Source organism: Moschus berezovskii, chromosome 3, assembly GCF_049115385.1.
Source record: "Moschus berezovskii isolate FMDL1 chromosome 3, NW_MosBer_1.0, whole genome shotgun sequence".
In the NCBI taxonomy this organism is placed as follows: domain Eukaryota; kingdom Metazoa; phylum Chordata; class Mammalia; order Artiodactyla; family Moschidae; genus Moschus; species Moschus berezovskii.
In genome coordinates this window covers 121,648,564-121,671,487 of record NC_142462.1, presented here as the reverse complement: position 1 = coordinate 121,671,487, position 22,924 = coordinate 121,648,564, and the positions used below count along the sequence as shown (strand labels likewise).

Sequence of the window (22,924 nt, the reverse complement as noted above, 5' to 3'; positions counted from 1 at the left end):
TGCAATTAAAAGAACTTTAACAAAACAACAGCACACTCTGCAAACATTTACAGATAAGTAAGCTTTGGTGTAGAGGGTTAAGAATTTGCCCAGGATTATCAGCTAGGAATTTGCAGGCAGGATCCAAACTTAGATTCTGTTTGGCTCCTATTATCAGCTCCATGTTATCTCCTTGTCTTCTGGATGATTGAAGATGCATGGGTTCCAAGAAGAATGAGTTTATTTGAATCAATCAGAAAATTATATTTAAAAGTAGATAAATTGTAGTTCAGACTGAACTGAACTGAATCATAGTTTTATGGGATCTGATGCCCCAGACTAACTAAGAGATGTCTTTGTGGAATTTTTCAGCCAGAATTGTTAGTGTGCACTCTAGGGGGAGGACAGGAGAGCTTTGGGTGTGGTCTTTGGAGTCACATTACTTGGGTACCCCATCACATTGTCCTTGAAGTCTAAATTCCCTGTCTGTAAATTGGTGTCTTAATGATAAGTATCCATTCCATAAGGTTGTGGAGAGGATTAAATAAATTAATACATGTGAAGCCCTTTGAACTACACCTGGCACAAATTGTTTAATAAGTGATTCTTAGTAACTGTGCCAGTATTATTTTCTAAAGACTAGATGTACTTTCTCATTCATGGAACTCAGCACTTCCCAAACTTAAATTTTATCTGTATATAAAGAAAATGGTGCCATATATGATTTATCTGTTTACTTCTAATTGTCTGTTTAAAAAACAGACAACATGTATTCAATTTAAAATACTGAAATAATTGAGATATTTATCAAATGAAAATTTCTTGATCCCTGTAACCCCATTCCGTCTCTGTTAACAGTTTGCCATGTATTCGTCCCAAACTTTCCAGTGTATTCACGCAAATATATTGGTTTGGCCAAAAAGTTCCTTCAATTTTAAAAGTGAAAATAAAGACATTTTTTCATTTTCACCAAGGACTTTTATGAACGATGTATTCACCATTTTGTTCTGTGTTTTGCTATTTTTCAGGCAGCTTCATAGTTCCCTTTCTCCAAATCTTTTTATCTTTTTGAATAAAGAATTCTTCTAGGTGCTTTTTATTGTCTTCCAGGGAGTTGAATTTTTTTCCCTTAAGAGAATTTTGTGAAGACTGAAATAAATGGAAATCCAAAGGTGCAATGTCCGACGAATATGGTGGATGAATCAGAGCTTCCCACCCAAGCTGTAACAGTTTTTGCCTGGTCATCAAAGAAACATGTGGTCTTGGGTTATCCTGACGGAAGATTATGGCTTGCTGTTGACTAATTCCAGACGCTTTTTGTGGAATGCTGCTTTCAGCTGGTCTGATTGGGAGCAGTGGGTGTGCATGCTTAGTCGTTAAGTGGTGTCAGACTCTTTCCGACCCTGTGGACTGTAGCCCATCAGGCTGTCCATGGAATTTTTCAGGTGGGAATACTGGAGTGGGTGGCCATTTCCTCCTCCAAGGGATCTTCCCGACCCAGGGATCAAAGCTGATTCTCCTGCATCTCCTGCATTGGCTGGTGCTTACCACTGAGGCACCTGGAAAGCCAACTGGGAGCAGTACTTGTTGGAATTAATCAGTTGGTTTTCTGAAAGAAGCTTATCATAGAGGATTCCTTCCAATCCCACCATATACACAACTTCACCCTTTTTGGATGAAGATCGTCCTTTGGTGTGGTTGGTGGTGGTTCATTTTGCTTGCCCCACGATCTCTTCTGTTTCACATTGTACAGTATCCACTATTCATCCTCCGTCACAGTTTGTTTTAAAAATGGAACGTTTTCATTATGTTTCAATAGAGAATTACATATGGAAATACAATAAAGAAGGGTGCCCCCCCCACTTAAGTGGAACCCAAACATCAAAGCGATTAACATAATCAAGCTGGTGCAGATGATTTTCAGCGCTTGATTTGGGTATTTTGAGAATATTGACTTATTTCTTGAGTGGTATAACATTGATCCTTCTCAGTTAACATCTCGATTTGATCACTGTCAACTTCATCTGGTTTACCAGACGGTAGAGCATCGTCCAGCGAGAAATCTCTAGCATGAAACTTCGAAAATTCCTTTTGATACGTTCAGTCAGTCACAGCACCATCTCCATACACTGCACAAATCTATTTTTGTGTTTCAGTTGTGTTTTTGCCTTTCTTGAAGTAATAAAGCATAGTTTGCCGAAAATACTCCTTTTTTCTTCCATCTTCAGTATTAAAATGGCTGCATGAAAATTCACCAATTTTGGGACTTCCCTGACTCTTCAGTGCTTGAGACTTTTTCCTTCCAGTGCAGAAGATGCAGGATCAATCCCTGGCCGGGGAGCTAAGATCCTACATGCCTCCGGGCCAAAAAAACCAAATCATAAAACAGAAGCAATATTGTAACAAATTCAAGAAAGACTTTAAAAAATGGTCCACACAAAAAAATCTTTTATTGAAAAATTGACCAGTTTTGATAAGTTTTTTAAAACTCATACTGATACGAGAGCTGTCACAATACAATCTAACAAAATTGTTTCGAATGTAGTTAAGAACAACTAAGCACACTGCTAGAGCCAGAACAGACTTTTTGGTCAGCCCAATATATTTATACATGTATTTATGTATTTTACAAAAGCAGGATTAAGTTATTTTGATATAAAATAATTAGGTCAGTACAGAGGTCTGTTTCATTTTAAAAAGCTGGTATTTCTTTAAAGCTTGCTCTGTGGTTGACACGGTTTTAAGTGCTTTCATTTATTTTACAGGGACACTGTAATAACAAGAGATGGAGGGATTATGTTACTAGTAAGTGGTAGGTTACCGATTTGAATTTAGGCATTTGGGCTTCAAAGCCCTGATTTCTCAGCCAGTCGGGTGTGTGTGTGTGCCCGCGCGCGCGCTTGTTTTTTGTTTGCGTAAGGCCCTGAGAGCTACCAGTGATTTTAGCATTTCTTAAAAGGGTTGTAAAACAACAAAACCCCCCAAAGAATATGCAAGGCGACTGGCTGTGGCCTGCCAAGCCTCAAGTGCTTAACCACGTGGCTCCTTGCAGAAGTGTACTGCCCTTTGCTCCAAGCTCTCAGGCTGTTGTTAGGTGGAATATGCCTTGTACTGGCTTCTGTGTCGTCAGGCAGTGAACCAGTTGTCTGTGTGGGTGCTGTGCTTGCCCTCTGAAGGGGGAACATCCTTACGGACCTTTGAACTTCTGCATGACAGCTTTCTAGAGGAAGAGCCGATGGTTCAAGATTATGCACATTTCAAGTTTTAATAGGCGTTGCCCTGTTGCTTTCTAGAGAGGTGTCCGTTTTTTGGGGGTACAGAAGCAGCTTTACTGAAGTGTAGTTTATATACATTAAGATCCACCCATGTGAAGGGTATAGTTGGAAGAGTTTTGCCAGCTGTAAGCATCTGTGTGACTGTCACCTCAGTCACGATATAACCTTGCTGCCATTGCAGAGCTCTTCACTCTCCTTTCCCATCATTCTATCAGCTGCCGATCCGCTTTCTCCTGTTCTGGAATTTCATGTGAATGCAATTACGCGGGATATACTCTTCTGTGACTGGCTTCTTTGATCCAGCACGTTCTCGAGGTTTATCTGTGTTGTTGCTTGTTTCAGGAGTCACTATTTTTCAGTAGTAGTCCATGTGTGAACATCCAATACTTTTTTTCACTTCACTGCTTGCTGATCGGGCTGATCCCTTTTGGCTCTTGTTATAGTAAATCCTCTGTGACTATTTGGGCAGTCTTTTTGTGGATGGATCTTTCCCTTTCTCTTGGGTAGACTTGTAGTTGGACTGTGGGGTCACTTGGTAAATACTGATTTGACTTCATGAGAAACTGCCAGGCTATCTCCACAAGCGATTGTGCCTGTGTGGATTCAGAGTGGTGGTGTCTGCCTGGGACTTGTGGTTCCGCTCCGTTTTCACCAACGTCCCATGTTGCTGTTGTTTCAGTCACTGGCATCTAGTGAGTGCCGAGTGTCCTTTTGTGGTTTTGATGTATATTTCCCAAGTGTTCATGGTGCTGGATATCTTTTCACATGCTTGTCAGCCATTGGTGTGTACTTCTCGGTCAGGCCTTTTGCCCATTTTAAAAATTGGCGTCTCTGTATTCTGGGTATACTCTCTCTGTCAGATGTATGTATTGGAAACGTTTTCTCCTTAATTTTCTCTAATTTTTTTCTCCAAATTTTCCTCTCTGATTTTGTGTATTTTTGATAATATGTAGATCAAGTTAAGTAATAACACTAGAAGCATAATTGTTTAAATTCAGTAAAATTGTGTGAAAACAAATTTGTTCTTAATTCACAAGTCATTTAATTCTTGGTATAACAAAATGTCATGTTTGTAGAAACATGAACATGAAAAGGATATTATTTACCTTGATGGTGACTTATGTGGCATGCAGAATTTTAAAATTTGAAAGTGATAATACTTAGTAATTCTTTAAATTTTCATTTGGAGTAGTTTGGACCTTTTCATTTTTTAGTGAGTTAATTTGCTTTCATTTTTTTCTTCACAGGATAAATGGGGATATTAAAAGTGACTTTGATCTGGTTTTGTAGAAGTGATAATAAAATTGTCAGGCTTGGTCTACCTGTTTTGATACAAGTGAAGTAGTTTTTTGTTGTTGTTATATAGTCAAATGGTTTTTCAGATTATATATACTTGATTTGTTCACTGCTTTATTTCTGCAGAGTATCAGTTCTTTTGCTCAACATCTGATTTACTCCCACAGTAATTTTTAGTTTTTCTTCACTATACGAAATAATGTCTTTTTGACACTTTTTTAAAGCTTACTAGAAACATCTTGAAGTGCTATGTATGAATTTAGGGTGCATAGTTGCAACAGAGGAATAAAGACCATCCTGAAATGGTCTGCTCTTTAATAAAGAAAAAGAAAGTGCCAGGGCTTTTGCTGGGTGTACGCCACTGCAGGTGGGTCGTCTTCCATGGCTGTCGATTCCATGAGAAACTCCTGAAGCTAGTGTTCCAGGCTATCTCGGAGACAGCCTAAGCTCTCTCAACCAGTCACAGTGAATTAGCTCTTTCTCAAGAGTTTTCTTGTGCTTCTCCCCTGTTGAGCTCAGCTGGTCTTCCTTGTCTCCAAGTAGCCTCACGTGGAGTCTGTGCTCTGTCCTCTTTCTGGAATCCCTTCCGTACTGTTGTAGCATCTCAAGCCGCTGTTCAGCCTTTCTCTCTCTCCCTCTCCCCTTCACTCGAAGCTCTGGTCTACTTATCTGCATGTAGAGGTTAGAAAAAAGTCTTGTACATATCAGATAGAAATAACATTTTGTGAAGTTGATTTAGGACCAATAAAACTGAAAACTTGGTTCTCTCTTCTTTAGCAGCAACTCAGTAAATAGTTATTTAAATAGCACCCTACCCTTTAAAGCAGAGCCTTCAGAAGTCTCAAAAGTGAGTTTTGTTCGCCTTTACTGTGTATATCACCCAGTGAACTTTGCTACCTGCTGTCGGGTACTATTATGCAACTTTAATTTATGTATCTAATATTACTCTTGATTAAAGTTAGCTTGAGAAGCATGGAAATAAGTGAGGAATATAAAATAATGATTCTGCAAGTTTATCTCAGGATGGTCTTTATCCCTCTGTAGCATTTATGCACACTAAATTCATACACAACATGTCAAGATATTTCTAGTAAGCTCTAAAAAAGTGTCAAAAAGACAGAACATCATGACTGTTTTATCCATTTTAGTGCCTTGGCTTTTGATACTAAAGACCAAGTGCTTTGTAAGCAAAACACAAAAAATGACAAAAGCCTAGTTGATTTGCTTTAAGCACTGAAAGAATCTCGATCGTTGTTAAAGCAGCTCTTGTGTGATTTGATGCTGGCGCCTGTGGTAAAGTTTCACTCTGTGCTGTCCAGGTGCGTGAGTTGCTGTCTTGTGCTTCCAAGTCATGGAACTAGCTGCTGTTTACTTCGAGCCTACTCTGTGCCTGATATACATGCAGCTGTAAACCAACCATTTTACTTTTGAAATTTGTTTAAAGTCATACATTATAATTATTCTAAAAAATATATATAACATTTGCTGAATGAGAAGATAGTTATCTGTTCTTTGAATATTATTAAAGATTCTAAAAGGATGAACTTAATCATCTTTTAACAGTATGATGATCATCTAAAAGTAGTTGTGTTTCCTGGGCAAGTAGCTTTCATGGATCTCCACTGCTAAGTGACTGAGATGAGCAGCTTGTGATTTTTGGGGATCTACCATGTACCTTTTTTCATAGATAAAGAAATAGGAACTTGGTGGAGGTAAGTAACTTCCCTGAATTCATACAGCAAGGAGGACAGAGGTCCTTTCGAGGATAGGGTTTTGCTGCTTCTAGGCTTCTTAGCTCAAATACTGAGCTGCTAGGTGCTTTGCTTCTGTCGGCACTTACGTCTGTTTCTCTGGAGACTAATATTGGACTTGAGTTCATATTACCTTCACAGGTGGTTCTCTTGCTTCCTAGCTGGCATTGGAGTTGTTCTGTGCACTTCTCCCATTCCTAAAGCATCTAATGCTAATTATAAGCTGGTTCCCTGGTAGCTCAGAGGGTAAAGAACCTGCCTACAGTGCAGGAGACCTAGGTTTGATTCCTGGGTCAGGAAGATCCCCTGGAGGAGGGCATGGCAACCCACTCTGGTATTCTTGCCTGGAGAATCCCTGTGGACAGAGGAGCCTGGTGGGTTACAATTCATGGGGTTGTAAAAAGTTGGATCTGACTGAGTGACTAAGCACAGCATATGATGTTATAGTAATAAAATACTTAAATAGACAATATACTTTGGTAACAAATACTGGGAATATCATTGGTTATAAATAATACTTGAAGGGTTAGGCATTTTCTAGTACTTCAGCAGTATATTTATATTTATCATAAAGCTTAAGTATAGGAAAGTCATGAAAAGACTTAGAGCTCATCATGACCCCTATCTCCTTTACTTTCATGTTGGCCCGAAACTACTACTTTTTTAAGCAAGAGAGTGAATTTCAAGGTGGAGATGAGCCCCAGGAGTTTCTGAAGGGTCTCTGAGGAGTCTTGTCCATGAGCTAAAGAAATGGCACTGATGGACATGTTTATCCCCTTGTGGTGGACATGAACTCCAGTGCTGAAATCTTCGGGTAAGGGTTACTTGATTGTAGAATGCCTGGAAATTCTGAGAGTCTGTAAATTCTTGGGGATTAGTAGTTTGAACTGCCAAGTCCATTCTATGATACTGTCTTCCAATATGGAGGAAACTAGGGGACTTCCCTGGTGGTCCAGTGGTTAAGGCTCTGTGCTTCCATTGCAGAGGGTACGGGTTCGATCCCTGGTCAGGGAACTAAGACCCTACCTGCTGTGTGGTGCAGCCAAAAAAAAAAAAAAGAATGTAGAGGGAATCTTGTTTGGGGATTAAGACATAAAGTCAGTGTCTCGGGTGACAGTAGTATGTTGGCAGAATGACCCGTGGAGTTCCTCGGAAAGTATTGTATTGCAGAAACCTCTTCAGGCCCCAAAGCAGCCTGTTTTCCTCCAGTGTGCACACGGATCACCGTTCTTCTGTTGAGCACAGTTGCAAGGTTGCACGGGGAGCTTGCGCTGTGTGGAAAGCACGGGCAGCCTGCGCGGCTGACTGGTGTCAATGCCTTGCAGGGCCGGCTGGGATGGCAGCGTCCTGTCCCCCACCGGGGGTAACTTACCTAAAGTGGGTTTCTCAGAAAACTTTCCCCAATGTGTGTTGGTAAACGTGTACTGGATGTTGGCTTATTTGAGATAGGATTTAGAATAGATTTCCTCTGAGGAAGTATCAAAAGGAGTTTTGAAGAAATGCGTACCCCACGTCCCTTCCTTGAATTACAGTGAGTTGTGTGTCAGTTTTAGTTTCTGGTGCATCAGTTTTTGTTCGGTTTCCTCTCCAACAGTGTCTCGGTAAACTGAGTGGTACCTAACAGAATGAAAGGATTTTAGCTCATAAAAACAGGTTTACTGTTTTCAAAGAAAACTTCACCCTCTGGATGTCAGTTTAGCTAATCAGTCTGTTTTATCTGTTGTCCCAGCAAACTGTTTAAGACCTTTATGATAGTTCAGTTTTCCACCTGGTGTAAATTTATATGCCATTTCTTTTCTAAGACGTGTCTGTGAATGGATAGGATTTTCGAATAACACAGGAATGCTGGTCTGTAGACTCCGGGGTTTAGTTTACTCTTCTGCTGAAAGGAAGATGATCTGACTTTTGTAGAAAATACATTACTGCAGAGTCTACTCACTTTTGCTGAAACAATCCAGTTTATGTTTTCTATCATTCACCTAAGATTGCTATATTACTGTAGTTTTCCTGTGCCTTTTTAGCTGGGCTCAAACCAGGGCTACAAATATGACCTGAATTTTTAGTATTATCACTAGTCATGGCACATTTGTTTCCTAAAAACCTGCTACAAATGCTGTTCACAGCACTTTTTCACCTGTAGTTGTGTGTACTAGTGACTGTGTGTACTATGATCTGCTGAAGTTTAGGCACTAAGGAACTTGTTGTATCTTGCAAACTTGTGTCTCTTGCAAACTTGTGTCTCTTACAGTGTTTGGAACTTTCAGAATGTTTTATAAATTGATTTTGACTGGTGGATAGTACCTCTGTTCCTGGCTTTCCTGAGTCCTTCAAAATGAAGTTTCAGAAATTTCTTTTTCGTAAATTTTCACAAGTCTTTTGGGTGGACTGTTTGGAGGCAGCAGTAGTGAGCTTGTGTATTTTTGTTATTTTTTCCCTCCCTTTTAAATAAAAACAGGCATGCTAGAAAGTGAAAAGGGACAAGATATTTTTATCTTTCTCTTACGTGGGTAGGGCAAAGTGTGAGTGAGTATGTGGGGAGTTGGTCAGAAGCGAAGGGATGTTTGGGGGAAGCAAAGCGGGGGGTTAGAAGAGAGATGGTGACGAGGGATGATACCTTCCTGTGAGGGTGAAGGAGGGACAGATGGATGAAAGCAAGCATTTTAAGATAAATTTTGTTAACATTAATCCCTTAATTGGGCACAGATGTATGGCAGCCTTTCTTTTGAATTCTGTAGTTGACAGTTACAGTGAAGTACCCCTCATTAAATATTTTTAACAATTTAAAATTTTTTCTTTACTTATTTTGGGCAGTGCTGGGTCTTCGTTAGCTGTGGCGAGCAGGGGCTACCCTCGCTGCGGCGCGCAGGCTTCTTTCGTTTCGGAGCACAGGCTGCAGGGCGTGTGGGCTCAGCGGTTGTGGCACATGGACTTGGTTGCCCCATGCGTGGCATGTGCGACCTTCCTGGACTAGGGGTCAAAACCGTGTCCCCTGTATTGACAGGCAGACTCTTGACCACTGAGTTACCAAGGAAGCTCTCACAGAGATTTTTTTGTTTGCTTTTTTTTTAATTGCAAAAATGGTGATTTCTAGGCTTTCATTCTTACAAACTTGTCTTTTAGGAAACGTAACTTGAATCTATGCCAGCTCCAGGCTCTCTGCTAGGCAAATGAAAAGCTGGGGTACTGTTGTGATTTCTGATTCATATGGTGTCCGGATATACTTGTTCTCCAAGTGTGCTGTGGGCCGCAGGGAGTGGGACTTCCCTGGTGGTCCGGGGGCTGAGACTCTGCCCTCCCAATGCACGGGGTCAGGGAACCAGATCCCACATGCAGCAAGGAAGACCTTGATCCAGCCAAATAGATACTTTTAAAAAACAATTTTGGTAATAACTTAAGATGTTCCGTATTGACATCTGCTCCAGTGGCGGAAAAGCAGTGGTAGACAAGGACTGTGGGCACTGGACCACTTGGAGTTAACAAAAACTGTTATTTTGAGAATGTCCTCAATGAAGTGAAAACAGTTACTAATTTTATATACTCTTGATCCTGAGTGCACACATCTTAATACTCCGTGCTACAGGATAGGAATGTGCATACAGGGCTTCGACGGTGCCCGAGTCCAGCGGTCTCTGGGAGCCGTACTTTTGTGATGGAGTTCCAGGCTGCACCAGCTGCTTTTTTCACGCGGAACCATTTTCACTTGAAAGAGGGGTTGACAGACAGTGATTATTCCAGCTTGCTTATGGGGCACACGTTTTACAACAAAGTGAGCCTGTCACTTGATGGAGAACAACTGACCGTTATTTGTTGCCAGTGGCAACGTTTGAGTTTTCGAGCAAAATTTAGAATTTTTAGAAAACTTGGTATCTGTCATGGTGAGGTTGACAGCTTTTCCAATAAATACTTAAAAAGTTTTCTGATGATATCAGTGGATTTAACAAATAATGATTTTTTTAAAATACGTGAACTTATGGAAAATCTGCATAACTCAGTGGACCAGTGTTTTTCGAATTGAGGAAATGATATAAAGTCACGCATGGGTTAAAGATGCAGTCAAAGGAGACAGACCAATGAATTTTAATGTAGCAGAGTAGGAACGTTTATTGATACACTTTTAGATTCCTCATTGCAACTAATCTTTTAAGCAACAAGCGCCGCTTACTGATGGCTAGAGGTTGTCTTGAGGAAAAGCAGCTATGAGGGTGAATCACAAGCTGCTCTAGCCCTTTTCTCTCAAAACAGGTCTGGAGTAATGTCCGAGCATGAGATTGCCCACGAGCTCAGAAGCCATGCAGACGCCCTTCCCTGCTGTAGCTCAGTATTTGTTTGGGAAGGGATTTTCTTCAACCAAAACAGCATGTTGGAGCAGATTGAATGCAGAAGCAGATATGGGAATCCAGCTGTCTTCTATTAAGACAGATATTTAAAGAATTGGCAAAAATGTAAAACAGTACCCGTCATTAATTTTTAAAAAAGGAAAATAGTTTTTTAAAAATAAAATGTTATATATATATATATATATTTTTTTATACCCTAAGTTGTGCACATAAAAATTAGTGAAAGGGGGGTATAGAGTCATGCCAGAATCACACGGGGTCAGAAATCTTGACCCTTATCAGGATCAGGGCTTATTTTGGCATGTCTCATGATATACAAAAGTTTTAGGTGGTTTACATCATCTTCTGGCCAGGAGGCCTGCTAACAGTTTATGGCCCTCTCTCCTAACAAAGGTTAGCTAGCTAGAAAAAGGCTTATATTCTTTCAAGGTGATTTTCCTAAAGTCAGGCGCTATTCTCCAAAGACACGTGACAAGGTTACATTCCTATAAGGCAAGGGTGTAGTGAGCTACAAGAAAATAATTTATTAACTTAAGATCTGATGTGGTTAAATCAAAGGCTACTACTTATTTTCTCTATATGTGATTAATATATTTCCAAGGATACAATAGAAAATATGGAAACTCTGCAGCAAGCATTGATTCAACAATGAAATATTTTTTAGTACTATTCTAATGATTTTAACTTCTTCAACAGATTCCTGTATTTTATTTTATTTTTATTTTATTTTATTTTTTTTTTTAAAGAATTTTATTAAAAAAGCACAAATGCAAAGAAATGAACAGAGGAAAATTTATGCGTCGAACCTGGACTGGTCACTTATGATAATATACATGCTACAATTCCATTCTCTCCAATCATTCCACCTTCACCCTCTCCCACATTACATGTTATTACAGTACCAGTCGTTAATTTTTTAAAAAGGAAAATAGTTTTTTTAAAATGTTATATTAACATTTTATAATAACATTACATGTTATTATATTAACGTGACAGACTTGCTATTTTTTTTAATAAATGTTTAAAACTTTCTCAGTTTTAAATTTCTAATATGAAAAATATCAGTAGCTACACCCTGTATAAACTCAGGGGCCCTGAGACCCTTTCCGCTTACGAGTGGTGTGGTGGTTTCTGTGAGTGTTCTGCCCGTTCTCTGTGCCGGTTGGCTGCTGCGTGAGTAATCAGTGCCTCGCGTTCAGAGGGCTTCTTAATCTCTTTCGCTCAGTTTTTTCTCCACATGAGTGCATCAGGTTTTTAAATGTTAGAATGTCTCTTGCTGTCTTTTTTCTCCATTCATGCTACTACCAACCCAGTCAGAAGTCCTTATCACTTTATTCCTAAATTACTTCAGTAACCCGGTTTCTAATATATTTTTCAAACTTGAATATTGAATGCAACTGTTGGGTTGACTTTAGTTTTATTTATATGCTCCCTAAAAATGTACAAATATAAACATCTTATGGTATAACCAAGGCAAATTGACAGATTAAATACAGTCCAATCAGCAACACATATTTAATGATGCTGTTTTGTTAACATGAATAGCCAATCTATTTCTTTAATTTGGTTTAATAATACTAACAAAGAGAGCATGTATGTGTTATAAAGTGCTGTTAACTTTTGTCTTTGTTTGTTGAGGATAATTGACCTAGTGGTTAACCTGAGCTATGACACCTAGCAGTCCTTGAATGCCAGGTTTAATGCCAGTTGGAAATTCTGTAAAGCTGTGTTGATCACTGGAGCACTGTGGAGTTATTGAAACCTACTTTGGATAGATACTGAATCAGTTATCTTTGGAGTCTTTACTAGAAAATACTATTGCATATTTTACGAGTGGGTTGGTGGGAACAGAATACAAGTTGGTGAGCTCACTGTGTCCTGGGGGCTTGCACCCCGCACAGGGTGCTGAGAGCCTCCGCAGGGTCCCTTTGTTTGCTCGCCCTGGCAGACCTGGCTCACCTTACTTTCCTGTTTGGTGGTGGTGGTTTTTTCCACAGCCCTCAACACCATCTTACCTGCTAAACATTTTTGTTTGTTTTTGATTTCTTTTCATCCCAAAAGACTAAGTTCTGTAAGGTCATAGATTTTTGTCTGTTATTTATTTCTGAGCCTTCCGTTCCTACAAGGGTACCTAGAATGTGCTAGATGTTCAGCAAATGTTGAATGACTCGGTAAGTGTGTATTAGCGCTTTTCTATTAAGACCCCAAACTCAGATGCTGTCTTCTGTGATCGGTGTTACTGCTGTCTCCCAGCTGGGTCAGAGACATGCTTCTCTGTTCATCCTGAACACGACTAGTTGTACACAACACCTGAATTGTATAGAACTGTTTGATTTCTTTGATCAGTATGTGTATAATCAGTGGAACAATTACCTTCCTTGGTTCAGAGTCTGTATTTTTATTAATATAGCCTATAGCCTGTATTATCTTTTTAAGTAGACACCATCTTATAAGCTCATATGGAGATTCCCCCCCTCCCTTATATTACTCAAGTGATGTCTGAGTTTTTAAATAGTAGAATTAGATGTGAGAATTTCCCCCTCAAATTCTGTGTATATTTTTTGTTTTTTCCTATTTAACATTTTATATAGCATTTTACTTTCTAATATATTTCTGTTCAGTTTATCATTTAAAAAAGTAGGTGCCTACTTTTAAAATGAAAGCCTTTAGGTTGTTGTATAACTTAATTTTCTTCTTTAAAAAAGAAACTTTATTTTGGAATAATTCTAGATGTCTGTAATCATGGTATATTTGTCAAAAATTAAGAAACCATTATTACACTACTGTTAACTAACCTGGAGACTCTTATTTGGGTATCCCCAGGTTTTCTGCTTAGTTTTTGCTCTGCTGCAGGACACCAGGTTGCACTCGGCTGTCTCCTTAGTCTCTTCCCATCAGTTTCTCCGTCTTTCCCTGTTATCATAACCTTATTTATTGGTCCTGTGTTTGGTGGAAATATCCTTCAGTTGGGTTAATACATTTTTTAAGCAGCAACTGAAGTGACAGGCTGTGGGGTTTGGGGGAATATACGAGTTGTATGTGGCAGGTGTCATAGGGTGCAGGCAGAGGGTGAGCTGATAACTCTGGCTGGGGTGTCGCTGGGTTCTGCGCTGGGCCCCTGCCCACCATGATTTTGGAATTCTGTGTAAGGAAGACTTGCCCCTCTGCCCCCATTTACTCATTTACGCTTTCACTTCCTTCTCTGGGACTCATGGCTGCTTGTTAGTTTGGTTGTGATACTGGTGTGATTTCGTTTGCTGCTAAAACCCCTGCAGCTCTGGCCCCTGGGAGCCCTTTCAGTCTGGTTCTTGCCTTTCCCCCTCAGCATTCCCTTCCTTTCTGCTGCAGGCTTTCCTCCTGGTTTCTTGGTCCCAGCCCTCGAATGGCTGTCTCCTCGGAGCCCGGCTTCCTTGTGCCGGTTAATGGGATTCAGGGGAAGACGCGGGGTCCTGCACCTGGGCTCTGCAGCCTGGGAAAGGCCCCGCCCGCCGGCTCACCCGGGGATGCTCTGCGTCTCTCGGAGTTCCCGCGGTTGTCCCTGGTTCTGGTCCATCACCGCCTCTTCCTTATTTGGCCCTGGCTCCCCATGGGAAAGCTGAGCTAGAGGACAGTGCTTCTGCCCAGTTCTTTTCATCCTCAGCCTTCTTCTGTCCAGTTGAAACACAGATTTCCACAGTTTCCTAGGTGGTCTCCTTTAGCCCACCTGTTTCCATGGGCTTATCTCCTGAGGTTTCAATTCACTTGGATTCGCTGTGTGGTCTGCATTCCTTCCTGAGGTCCCTGGAATCCTGTTCTGTTCTTATTTACTTGCCTACAGCCTCCCATGTGAGAAAGTGACTTTTCACATCCATCTGTCATCTTGCCTTTTTCTCTGGGTGTCTTATCCTCTTCTCCCTCACCTGCGGGTGATGGTGGCAGGACCTCCCTGGTGCTGTGCCTGCTCTGACGGGCACTGGGCAGTGCCTGACCTGAGCGGGCTTCTCAGGACAGCTCTGTGACCTGGACGCTCCTCACGGCGTGAGGACAGGGAGGCACCAAGAGATGTGGGAACCTGGCCAGGTTCTCACACAGCTGGTTCTGGGAGAACTGGGTCCAGTCCAAGGAGACCTGCTTTGCAGGCCATGTGCGTGCTTCTGTTTAAGTTGTGGGTGGGACGTGGAGAGTGTGCTGCCCACGTCTGTGTCCCACGCCCATAACCAGCGCTGTTACTCACCAGGGCACCCTTCTGCCTAGCTGGGGCGGGGCGTGACATGTAGTGGTGTCTGCTCGTTTTCATGAACCCCCGAATCGGGGCGCGGGCAGCAGCCCCATGCGCCTGCCTCCCTGGACGCCTTGCTCCCAGGCTTCTTCTCGTGGGGATGTTTTCTGTGAAGCTCCTCAAGTGTAAGACCTACTTCCCTTTGGTAAATTTTTATGTCTTACCAAGAGTTAACATCCATCCATAAGTCTCTCTAAGTTCTCCTAATCCTAACCTCCAAAATCTTATTTACCATTAATTTACTTTTGAGTTTATTGAAACAGTGGTTTTTAACTTCAAAAGATAATTGGTAAGTGAGACTTCGAGCTGCCCTCAAAAGTGTTTTAAATATAAAAGCACTATTGAAGATTGGTGATTTTTCAAACTTGGCAGTTTTCTTCAGGGAAGGACGTTGAGAGGATTGCAGTCGTAGTGCTTAAATGTTGTCGAGTTTGGATTTCACCTTCCTCAGTCGGGTCTTCAGTTAGGAGCCAAAGTTAAGGCAGTTAGTCGAGAAGGGTAAGTAGCACATGTAACTGACACTGTTCGTTAGACGAGTAGAAGCACAGCTCCACAAGGTGAGTAGATGGCCAGTGGCTTGACGCGGCAGACCCTTCAGGGATGAAGAGCCTGTCAAAGCGGGCGTCAAGGGCACTGAAAATGCCTGAAGTGAAGTGAAGTGAAAGTCACTCAGTCGTGTCAGACTCTTTGTGACCCCAAGAACAACACAGTCCGAGGAATTCTCCAGGCCAGGATACTGGAGTGGGCAGCCTTTCCCTTCTCCAGGGGATCTTCCCAACCCAGGAATCGAACCCAGGTCTCCGGCATTGTGGCAGCTTCTTTACCAGCTGAGCCACAACTGAAAATGCCTAGGGAACCTTCTTTCTTTTTTTTTTTTTTAATTCCTCAGTCACCCTTAGCTGAGTCAGGCGGGACAGGAGTGTCACCTTAGGTAACAAAGGCCCCTCACAAGTGGCCGAGGGCTGGACCTGACAGACAAGAGTGAGATTCCTGGGCTGTGTGGCCCAGGCACCGCAGGTGGGGGTGTGTCTTGGTGTCCAGACCCGAGGGCAGGGGTGGAGTAGGTCTGCTCCTGGGGCCCCTGCTATGGACCCTGAGGACATAGGGCCGGAACCTGTCTTCTCTCCATTCATCTCAGTCCTAAGAATATACCTCAGATCCCTTCTGTGTCTCCTGTGGCAGAAAGCCTAATCCAGAACAGTTGTGGTTTGGTTGATTCATAAAACAGACTGTGAACTATGTATAATCTTACTTTATTTAATCTATATATTTGTAGTCCTGACAGACTGTACGACATTGTATTAAGGTGTGGATGGTCCCCTACCCTGGTTTGTCTTTTGAATTAAAGCACGTAACTGTTGTTTCGGTTTCATTGTATACCGGTAGACTTGAGCTATTTCTGGTTTGAATAAGAGAAGCTATTTTTTTTTTCTGGGATAAAAATCATATTCGTGTCATTTCATCTAAGAGACTAAACAGCTCTTTTGAGTGAGAAATTAAAAACTAGATTTCTCACACATCCCCATCCATTTAGTAGCAAGTCATTTTAATGAAAGTTCCTTTCTGCCAATCCACGAGTACTCTGAGCGCTCTGTTATTTCTCACTGGGCCGAGATGTGGTGGAAAGGAGTCAGAAGAACTCATTTGTCTGCTTTCAGGGCGGGAAGGGGCTGGGGGAGCTCGAATTTGAAGGCTTGAAGGCTTCTGCCTAGAGGTGGGTGGGCCTGCCGGGATTGGGTGTCTGCAGCCAGCTTGGGGGGTGCTGGTATCCATTTTGTTTGGATGAGGTCTCTCTCAGGCAGGAGCGGCTTCCTTAAGGGAATCCGGGAGGCTCTGGGTTTTACGCTCAGGGTCTCTTCATTTGCTGTAGGGCAGGTGGACCACAGGGCCCTGACCGCCCCTGAGACTAGGCTCCTCCCAGGTTTCTCAGGATGGGGTGTCTCCCCCTCCCTTTTGTGCTCAGCACGGCAGCCCCCCTTGCTTTCATACCCAGTGGCACAGCGGCTCAATCAGCACATATTAGTAGACCTGTGTTTTGGTTTTATTGTTTGTTTGTTTTAAAATCTGTTTGTTAGGCACCCAGCCAGGCCCTGGGGTTTTACAAAGGAGAAAAAACTGTTGTTGAGATTGAGGAACCTCCAGTGGGGGTGAGGTAGGATGAAGAACATGAAAATGTGATTTTAATGTGTTGTCAGTGCTGAGGGAGGGAGCTTGTTTTATGTAAAACATCCTTCTAATGGTACCTTAAGTTTTGTTAATTTTTTTCATGGATCTGCCTGTTTATCCCTTTACTTTCGAGGAACAGCCTGTATGCTTTTGTTATCCTAATTCAGAGGTCATGAACCTTATATTTGGATAATTTCCCCTAAATGAATCATGATTTTCTTTTCCTGTCTATTGTGCATATTTCCCAGATCATTCTATGGCTTCAAAACCTTCATTTTCATTATTTGGGAGATAGTTGTGAAATTTATAAATGTGGAAGTGTATCCACACGTGCCCTCTTACAAGAGGTTGGTTCCAAATCAGCTTTGAAGTGTCCTGTTGTTGATTGTGAGACTTGGTAGTTTAGTTACAGCTTTGGTTCTGTCCTGACAGACTTTTCTAGAGGTGTTCTTACTAATGGTAGAACCATCTGGAAGATATCCCAGGGTTGAAAACATGACGTGCTAACTAATGATACCTTTTCACCACGACAGAAACGGTGCCCCTTAAAAGCCACAGTGGTGGCCGTGTTGGGCATCTGTGAGGACAAGAACCGCGCTCCCAGAGCAGCTTCATCAGGCTTGCACCACCACTGCCACGGGACTAAGAGTTTGTGGAGGCGGCAGTGGTGATAATCCCTTTTTACCTGATAATTTCCCCCTTTTGGGTAGGCCTCTGAAGTGCTAAATATCTGAAAATAATTTGCGTAGAATCACCTGAGCCATCTGTTATCTAACCACAGATATGAAAGCAAAAACATTGCCACAGAGTCACTTTTTAAATAGAGCTCCAGCTTCTCCCAGACTTGGGCGTCCTTTGGCCCGGCCTCACCTTCTTCCTAACTTCTTCCTGGGGTTCTTCATTTCTGCCAAGCTGGGGGTCGGCTGTGGTGGTTAGTCTCCTCAGCTCCCAGGACTGTTGCACCCAGCACCCCAGGCAAGGGCGCACTTTGAACCTTTTCCAGGACTCATCCTATCTCTGTGATCTCATTCAGCTTTCTTTATCTGCAGTTCTGAAATCTCTTCATTCTTCTCATTCCCTCAGTTCTTATAGCTGGGCTCATCACCTGTTTGGGGTGCACTTTGTCTGCAGAGTCTGCAGGTGGCCCCTCCGCCCCACAGCCCTGCCGCCCCTTGGCTCCTGCTCTCTGTGCCTTTTGAAATCACCTCAGCTGTTAAGGTTGAGCTGTCACTTTTCTGCCCTCCTTTTGCACCTCCTTACTTGGCTCCCCCAACCTCAACCCCAGTACTTTTGCGTGTTTATCTCATATTGTAAAGTCTGTTCTTTCAGGCCTTCTTAGGTAAGCTATAAGCTCCACACGCACGGCAGGTTCTGTGTTCCATTCATCTTTGTATGTTCATCGCCCAGTTCTTACTAGTCATTTATCACTTGCTGTCTTTGCTCTTCTTTCAGCTTGAATCATCCACCGTTGGCTTTGTCTGTCGTGGCTTGGTGGTGGAATATTCCTACAGAAATTTCCCCTAACCTCTGGGCTCCTTTCTTTCTCTGATTCCTCTCCTTAGGCATTTTTCTCTGCCTGAGGGCTGTATGTAAACAGGTGCCTGAAACCCTGCTCAGTTACTCAGGCCAGAAAGCCATCTTCCGCAGCTGGAAATCCTTTCCTTGATCTCCTCACCGGTGTGCTTGTACAGGCTGCGTCTCACACCTGGCCACATTTCCACCATCCAGTCTCACCTGGCCTCACCTTTGCCTTTTGCTCTCCTGCAGCCCCTTCTGTCACTGCTGCCACCAGCTTGCCCCTCCAGAGTGGACATCTTCCCTCCCCTTGACTTAAAACCCTCCATGACTTTCCACTGTGCTTAGAGAAAGTAAAGCCCAGATCCCCAGCGCAGCCCCTTTGCACCATCCGGCAGAGGACTGTCCTTCTAATCTTTTGAAGATGCAAGTACAAATTTAGCACTTGAGAAAATGTTCTACGAGAGGACACTTGTTAGACTCTGTAGTGTGAATTGGACACCTGGTGGACTGCAGGCTGAGCCCGTTTCACATAAATGGCTTCCAGGGCCTCTGGGTCCCTGCGTTCTCTGGGAGGCCCTGTGGGAGGAAAGGTGGCCACAGGTAAAAACACAGACTTGCATCACTGTGTTGAAGGTGAGAAGCATGGTTGAAAGCGCATGTAGGGGATACTTAAATTTGTACTTGTTTCATATATTCTGTATATTTTCTACCTTTAGCGCTGTATGTAGATTTTACTTCTGTTTTGGATTTCTCTTTTCCAGTCATTTATTTGTGCCTATATCAGCTAATTTAATGATGAAAAACTTAGAACATGTGTCTACATTTTTATTTCACTCCACAAGTGTGAATCTCATAGCTTCTTACTGTATATAATTAACTCCTGTAATGGGTCATGTTTTGGTAGAATGACTGCAGTTTAGGAGTGGAGTATCTTTGTAAATAAAAATGTCTTTGAAAAGTTATGTTAAATAAAAATTTATACCTGGAATTAAATGTTTTTAAGGGCTTCACAATACAGAACAAATGAGCACCCTCCTTGCAAATACCAAGAGCGGAATTGTGTGTCATTTCTTTGGTTGGTGGTTAGTTTGCTGGGGGTTAAAACACAAGTGATCATATTCAGGCTGGTCAGATCAGCGATTTTAATATGAAACCATTGCTTTTAGAATAATCATGGGCCAGACTGGGAAGAAATCTGAGAAGGGACCAGTGTGTTGGCGGAAGCGTGTAAAGTCAGAGTACATGCGCCTGCGGCAGCTCAAGAGATTCAGGCGCGCTGATGAAGTCAAGGTACCCTCTGCCTCCTGGGAGCACGCGGTACAGCCCCTCAAGATAAGTTTTAATTTGAAGGGGAAAATGGCCTTACTTACTGTAAGAGAAATGGAAACTTGAAAGTTGAGGTCCTTGGTCTGTCTTAACTAACATGAGAGTTGTGCCATGCGCAGAGCTACATGATCAGGTTTAGTCCCATTCTGCCCACTTGGCGGCAGCATCGTTTCAGTGTAGCTTTGTGCACTGCGTGAGAAGACCCAGACCCAAGCATAAAGGGGCGTTTCGTGCACTGTGTTCCTGAAGTCTTTGTAACTAGAGAAGATATGCTCACAGTTAACAAAGGACAGAAATGATTTCTTATTCCCCTTCTACTCTCTGTAAAATAATAGATGCTGTGTTTTTGTATTATTTGAGTGTGGGAAGCCACATTTTAGTGTAAAATCATATGCTTTTGAAGGAATGTCCCTGGTGCTTTTGAGGAATCATGCAATTTTAACCTTCATTAAAGATGTTACAAATTTTCTAACAATGAACAATTTCTTTTCTCCTTTCCTTCACTTTTTTTTTTTTAAAGAGTATGTTTAGTTCCAATCGTCAGAAAATTTTGGAAAGAACAGAAATCTTAAACCAAGAGTGGAAACAGCGAAGAATCCAGCCTGTGCATATCCTGACTTCTGTGAGCTCATTGCGCGGGACCAGGGAGGTTGGTGAACTCACGCGCTGTTCAAATTATCAGTGCATTTTGGTTTTTGCTGTTGCAATGTTGGTTGGTTATTGAGAGAGAACCATCAAACTTGGATGTCCCTTGTTTTATTGCTGTTTCTCTTTAATGTGCAACTGCTAATGGCTTCTAGCTATTCCTATAACAGAGCTCTGGGGTTTAGAATTCTACTTTGAGTGTTACTAGGTAGATTCCTAGACTTTTATAAGACTATTCATTAAAAAAGAACTTAAAATACTCTTAAATGTCCTCATCAGATCAAAAGTTAGAGCACGGCTTTCTGACACACATTTTTTTTCCTCCTCCTTCATATGAATTAGCCATGCTGGAACAAATGTTTCTTTTTCATTCATACTCATGGAGTTAACAAGCATTTTATTACACATTTTGTTTAAATTCTAGGCCTCACTGGGAATTTTAAAACTTGGGGTTGAGAGTTCAGAATTTCCTTTGTTAATAGCATATTTTTGGATGAACAAAGTAGATCTTAATCACTCCAAAAAACTACTGTTTTCCAAGGAAGGAAATAGATCTATGGTAGGTTTCTAATGAAGTAACACATTAAAATGTAGCAGTAGCAAGATGAAGAGAAAATGGCAGAAACTTACACAGTATGAACCAGTCAGTAGAATTTTGGTTAAGGTGTTTCAACTTAAGTACCAGTTTTATCCAGGAAGACATGACATATCATACGAAATGCTACATGAATGGGCATGGCAGCAGAAAGAGGGAAGAAAGGGAGTTGAAATTTAAATTACACCACGGAGTAGATGATTGTTGACCTGCATGTCTAAACATGGGATGCATCTAAACAATGGAATGAATTTGTTCTAAAGTGATGTTTTCAATGAGCAGACATTTTTTATATGGTATTATAATAATTAAACACTAATTTGCTGTCATATAAGGCCTGTTGAGGTCGTGTGATGGGCTGACTTCAAGGACCGGTCAGTGCTACAGATACGGTCCTGGAAGTGGTTTTAGTGATGTTGTTCATGGTCTTGATGGTGAAAAACGGCTTGGGATGATTCTTAGTTATGCATTTTGTCAGGTGACAACTCTTTAACTCTGATTTGCAGTTGTATAAAATGTATTATATGAAAAAAAGTATTAACACCTTCCAGTCACATGGAACAGGTCAGGACCTACACATTGAGGTAAATGACATTAATATGTACTTATTAATGTACATATGTGAATAAAATGTACTAATTAGTATTTCATCACTAAAGTTGAAAGGCATTCCTTTCTGTGCTGGTTAGAACATTCTCAAAAGGGATCAGGATGCAGCCTCTCTCTGGTTCTTTTGCAAGTTTTGTCTGGTGATGTTCTGGAAGTTTTGAAGTGAAGGAAAGAGAAACCTGGGTTTTTTCCTCCAGAGAGAGAAAAATCTTAGAAATTTGGAGAAATAAAGTAGGAAACACATGGAACACTTGTTTTTGCCACCCATTACAAATCTCCAAATGCTGCCGAAAGCCCAGCCTGCCTTTATAATAAAAGCCGCAGCAGTGGTGATTTCTGGCAGGGCTCTAGGTCTGTTGTGATTTGGTCATTGTGGTGGCTATGTTACCCCTTTTCCATTCCCGGCTGAGGAAATGTAACTTAGAGGGCTTAAAGTCAGTTTCCTTGCTCTAATGATCTGATGTGGGCCTGAAAGAGTACACTTTGCTCAGATACATTAATAAATTATTGAAGTTGGTTATTTATGTACAACTGGAATTGCTCATGATACAATTTTGGTGTTAAATTTAAGAGTACAGTTTATTCAAATGAATATTTACTAATTGAATTTTGCTTTTAATTTTGTCAGTAGAGATAAAAGTCATTGAATGTAAAGATACCTAACTTTTTATTGAGCTTATGGGACAATGGTAAGAAGAAATTAGTATTTTGATAAAAACAAGTGGTTTTTAAACTTAAGAGTACTCTATGCATGTTGAGAAGAAGCATTTTCACAAAATAGGAAGGAAAAGGAGGAAAGAAACCCCTAGCCTCAGGGTTCAGGGTTTGTTGCCTGGAGCTCTGACATGGTCAAGCTTGCTTGTTTTTGAGCCTCTCTTGACAGCTGATTCTGATTCAAATGATTTATCTTGTATTCCTCCTAGCCTCCCACCCCCTTTAAAACCATCATCACTGACTTTTGGAAGCTGAAGATTTATATAGTTTGTGATAAGCTTTTTGGTTATCATAGTAAATGATGGAATTTTAGGGCTGGAAAGGACTTTAATGATCTCTGTCTGGTCTCCTTACTTTTCAGATAAGACTATATCTCTGTTTAGGTTTTCTTCAGTTTGAGCATTTCTAAAATAGATCAGTTTCTTTTTTATGCTTTGAAAGTTGGAGTCAACTAG

At 41.5% G+C, this 22,924-nt stretch overlaps 1 protein-coding gene across 7 annotated transcripts in view; it reads left to right on the top strand.

The window, feature by feature from the left end:
* The window catches only part of EZH2 (enhancer of zeste 2 polycomb repressive complex 2 subunit), a 57,306-nt gene that overhangs the window by 4,390 nt on the left and 29,992 nt on the right, over positions 1-22,924 (top strand). For 5 of the 7 annotated variants that reach the window (XM_055421447.2, XM_055421444.2, XM_055421449.2 and 2 more), the window contains exons 2-3: positions 19,747-19,870; positions 20,427-20,555. The exons of 1 other annotated variant lie outside the window; for it this stretch is intronic. In XM_055421447.2, coding sequence (XP_055277422.1) covers positions 19,754-19,870; positions 20,427-20,555 — 246 coding nt within the window. In that variant the 5' untranslated portion in view covers positions 19,747-19,753. Of the gene's footprint in view, positions 1-19,746; positions 19,871-20,426; positions 20,575-22,924 lie in introns of all 7 variants that reach the window. One more of the 7 variants, XM_088834701.1, reaches the window with a different exon arrangement.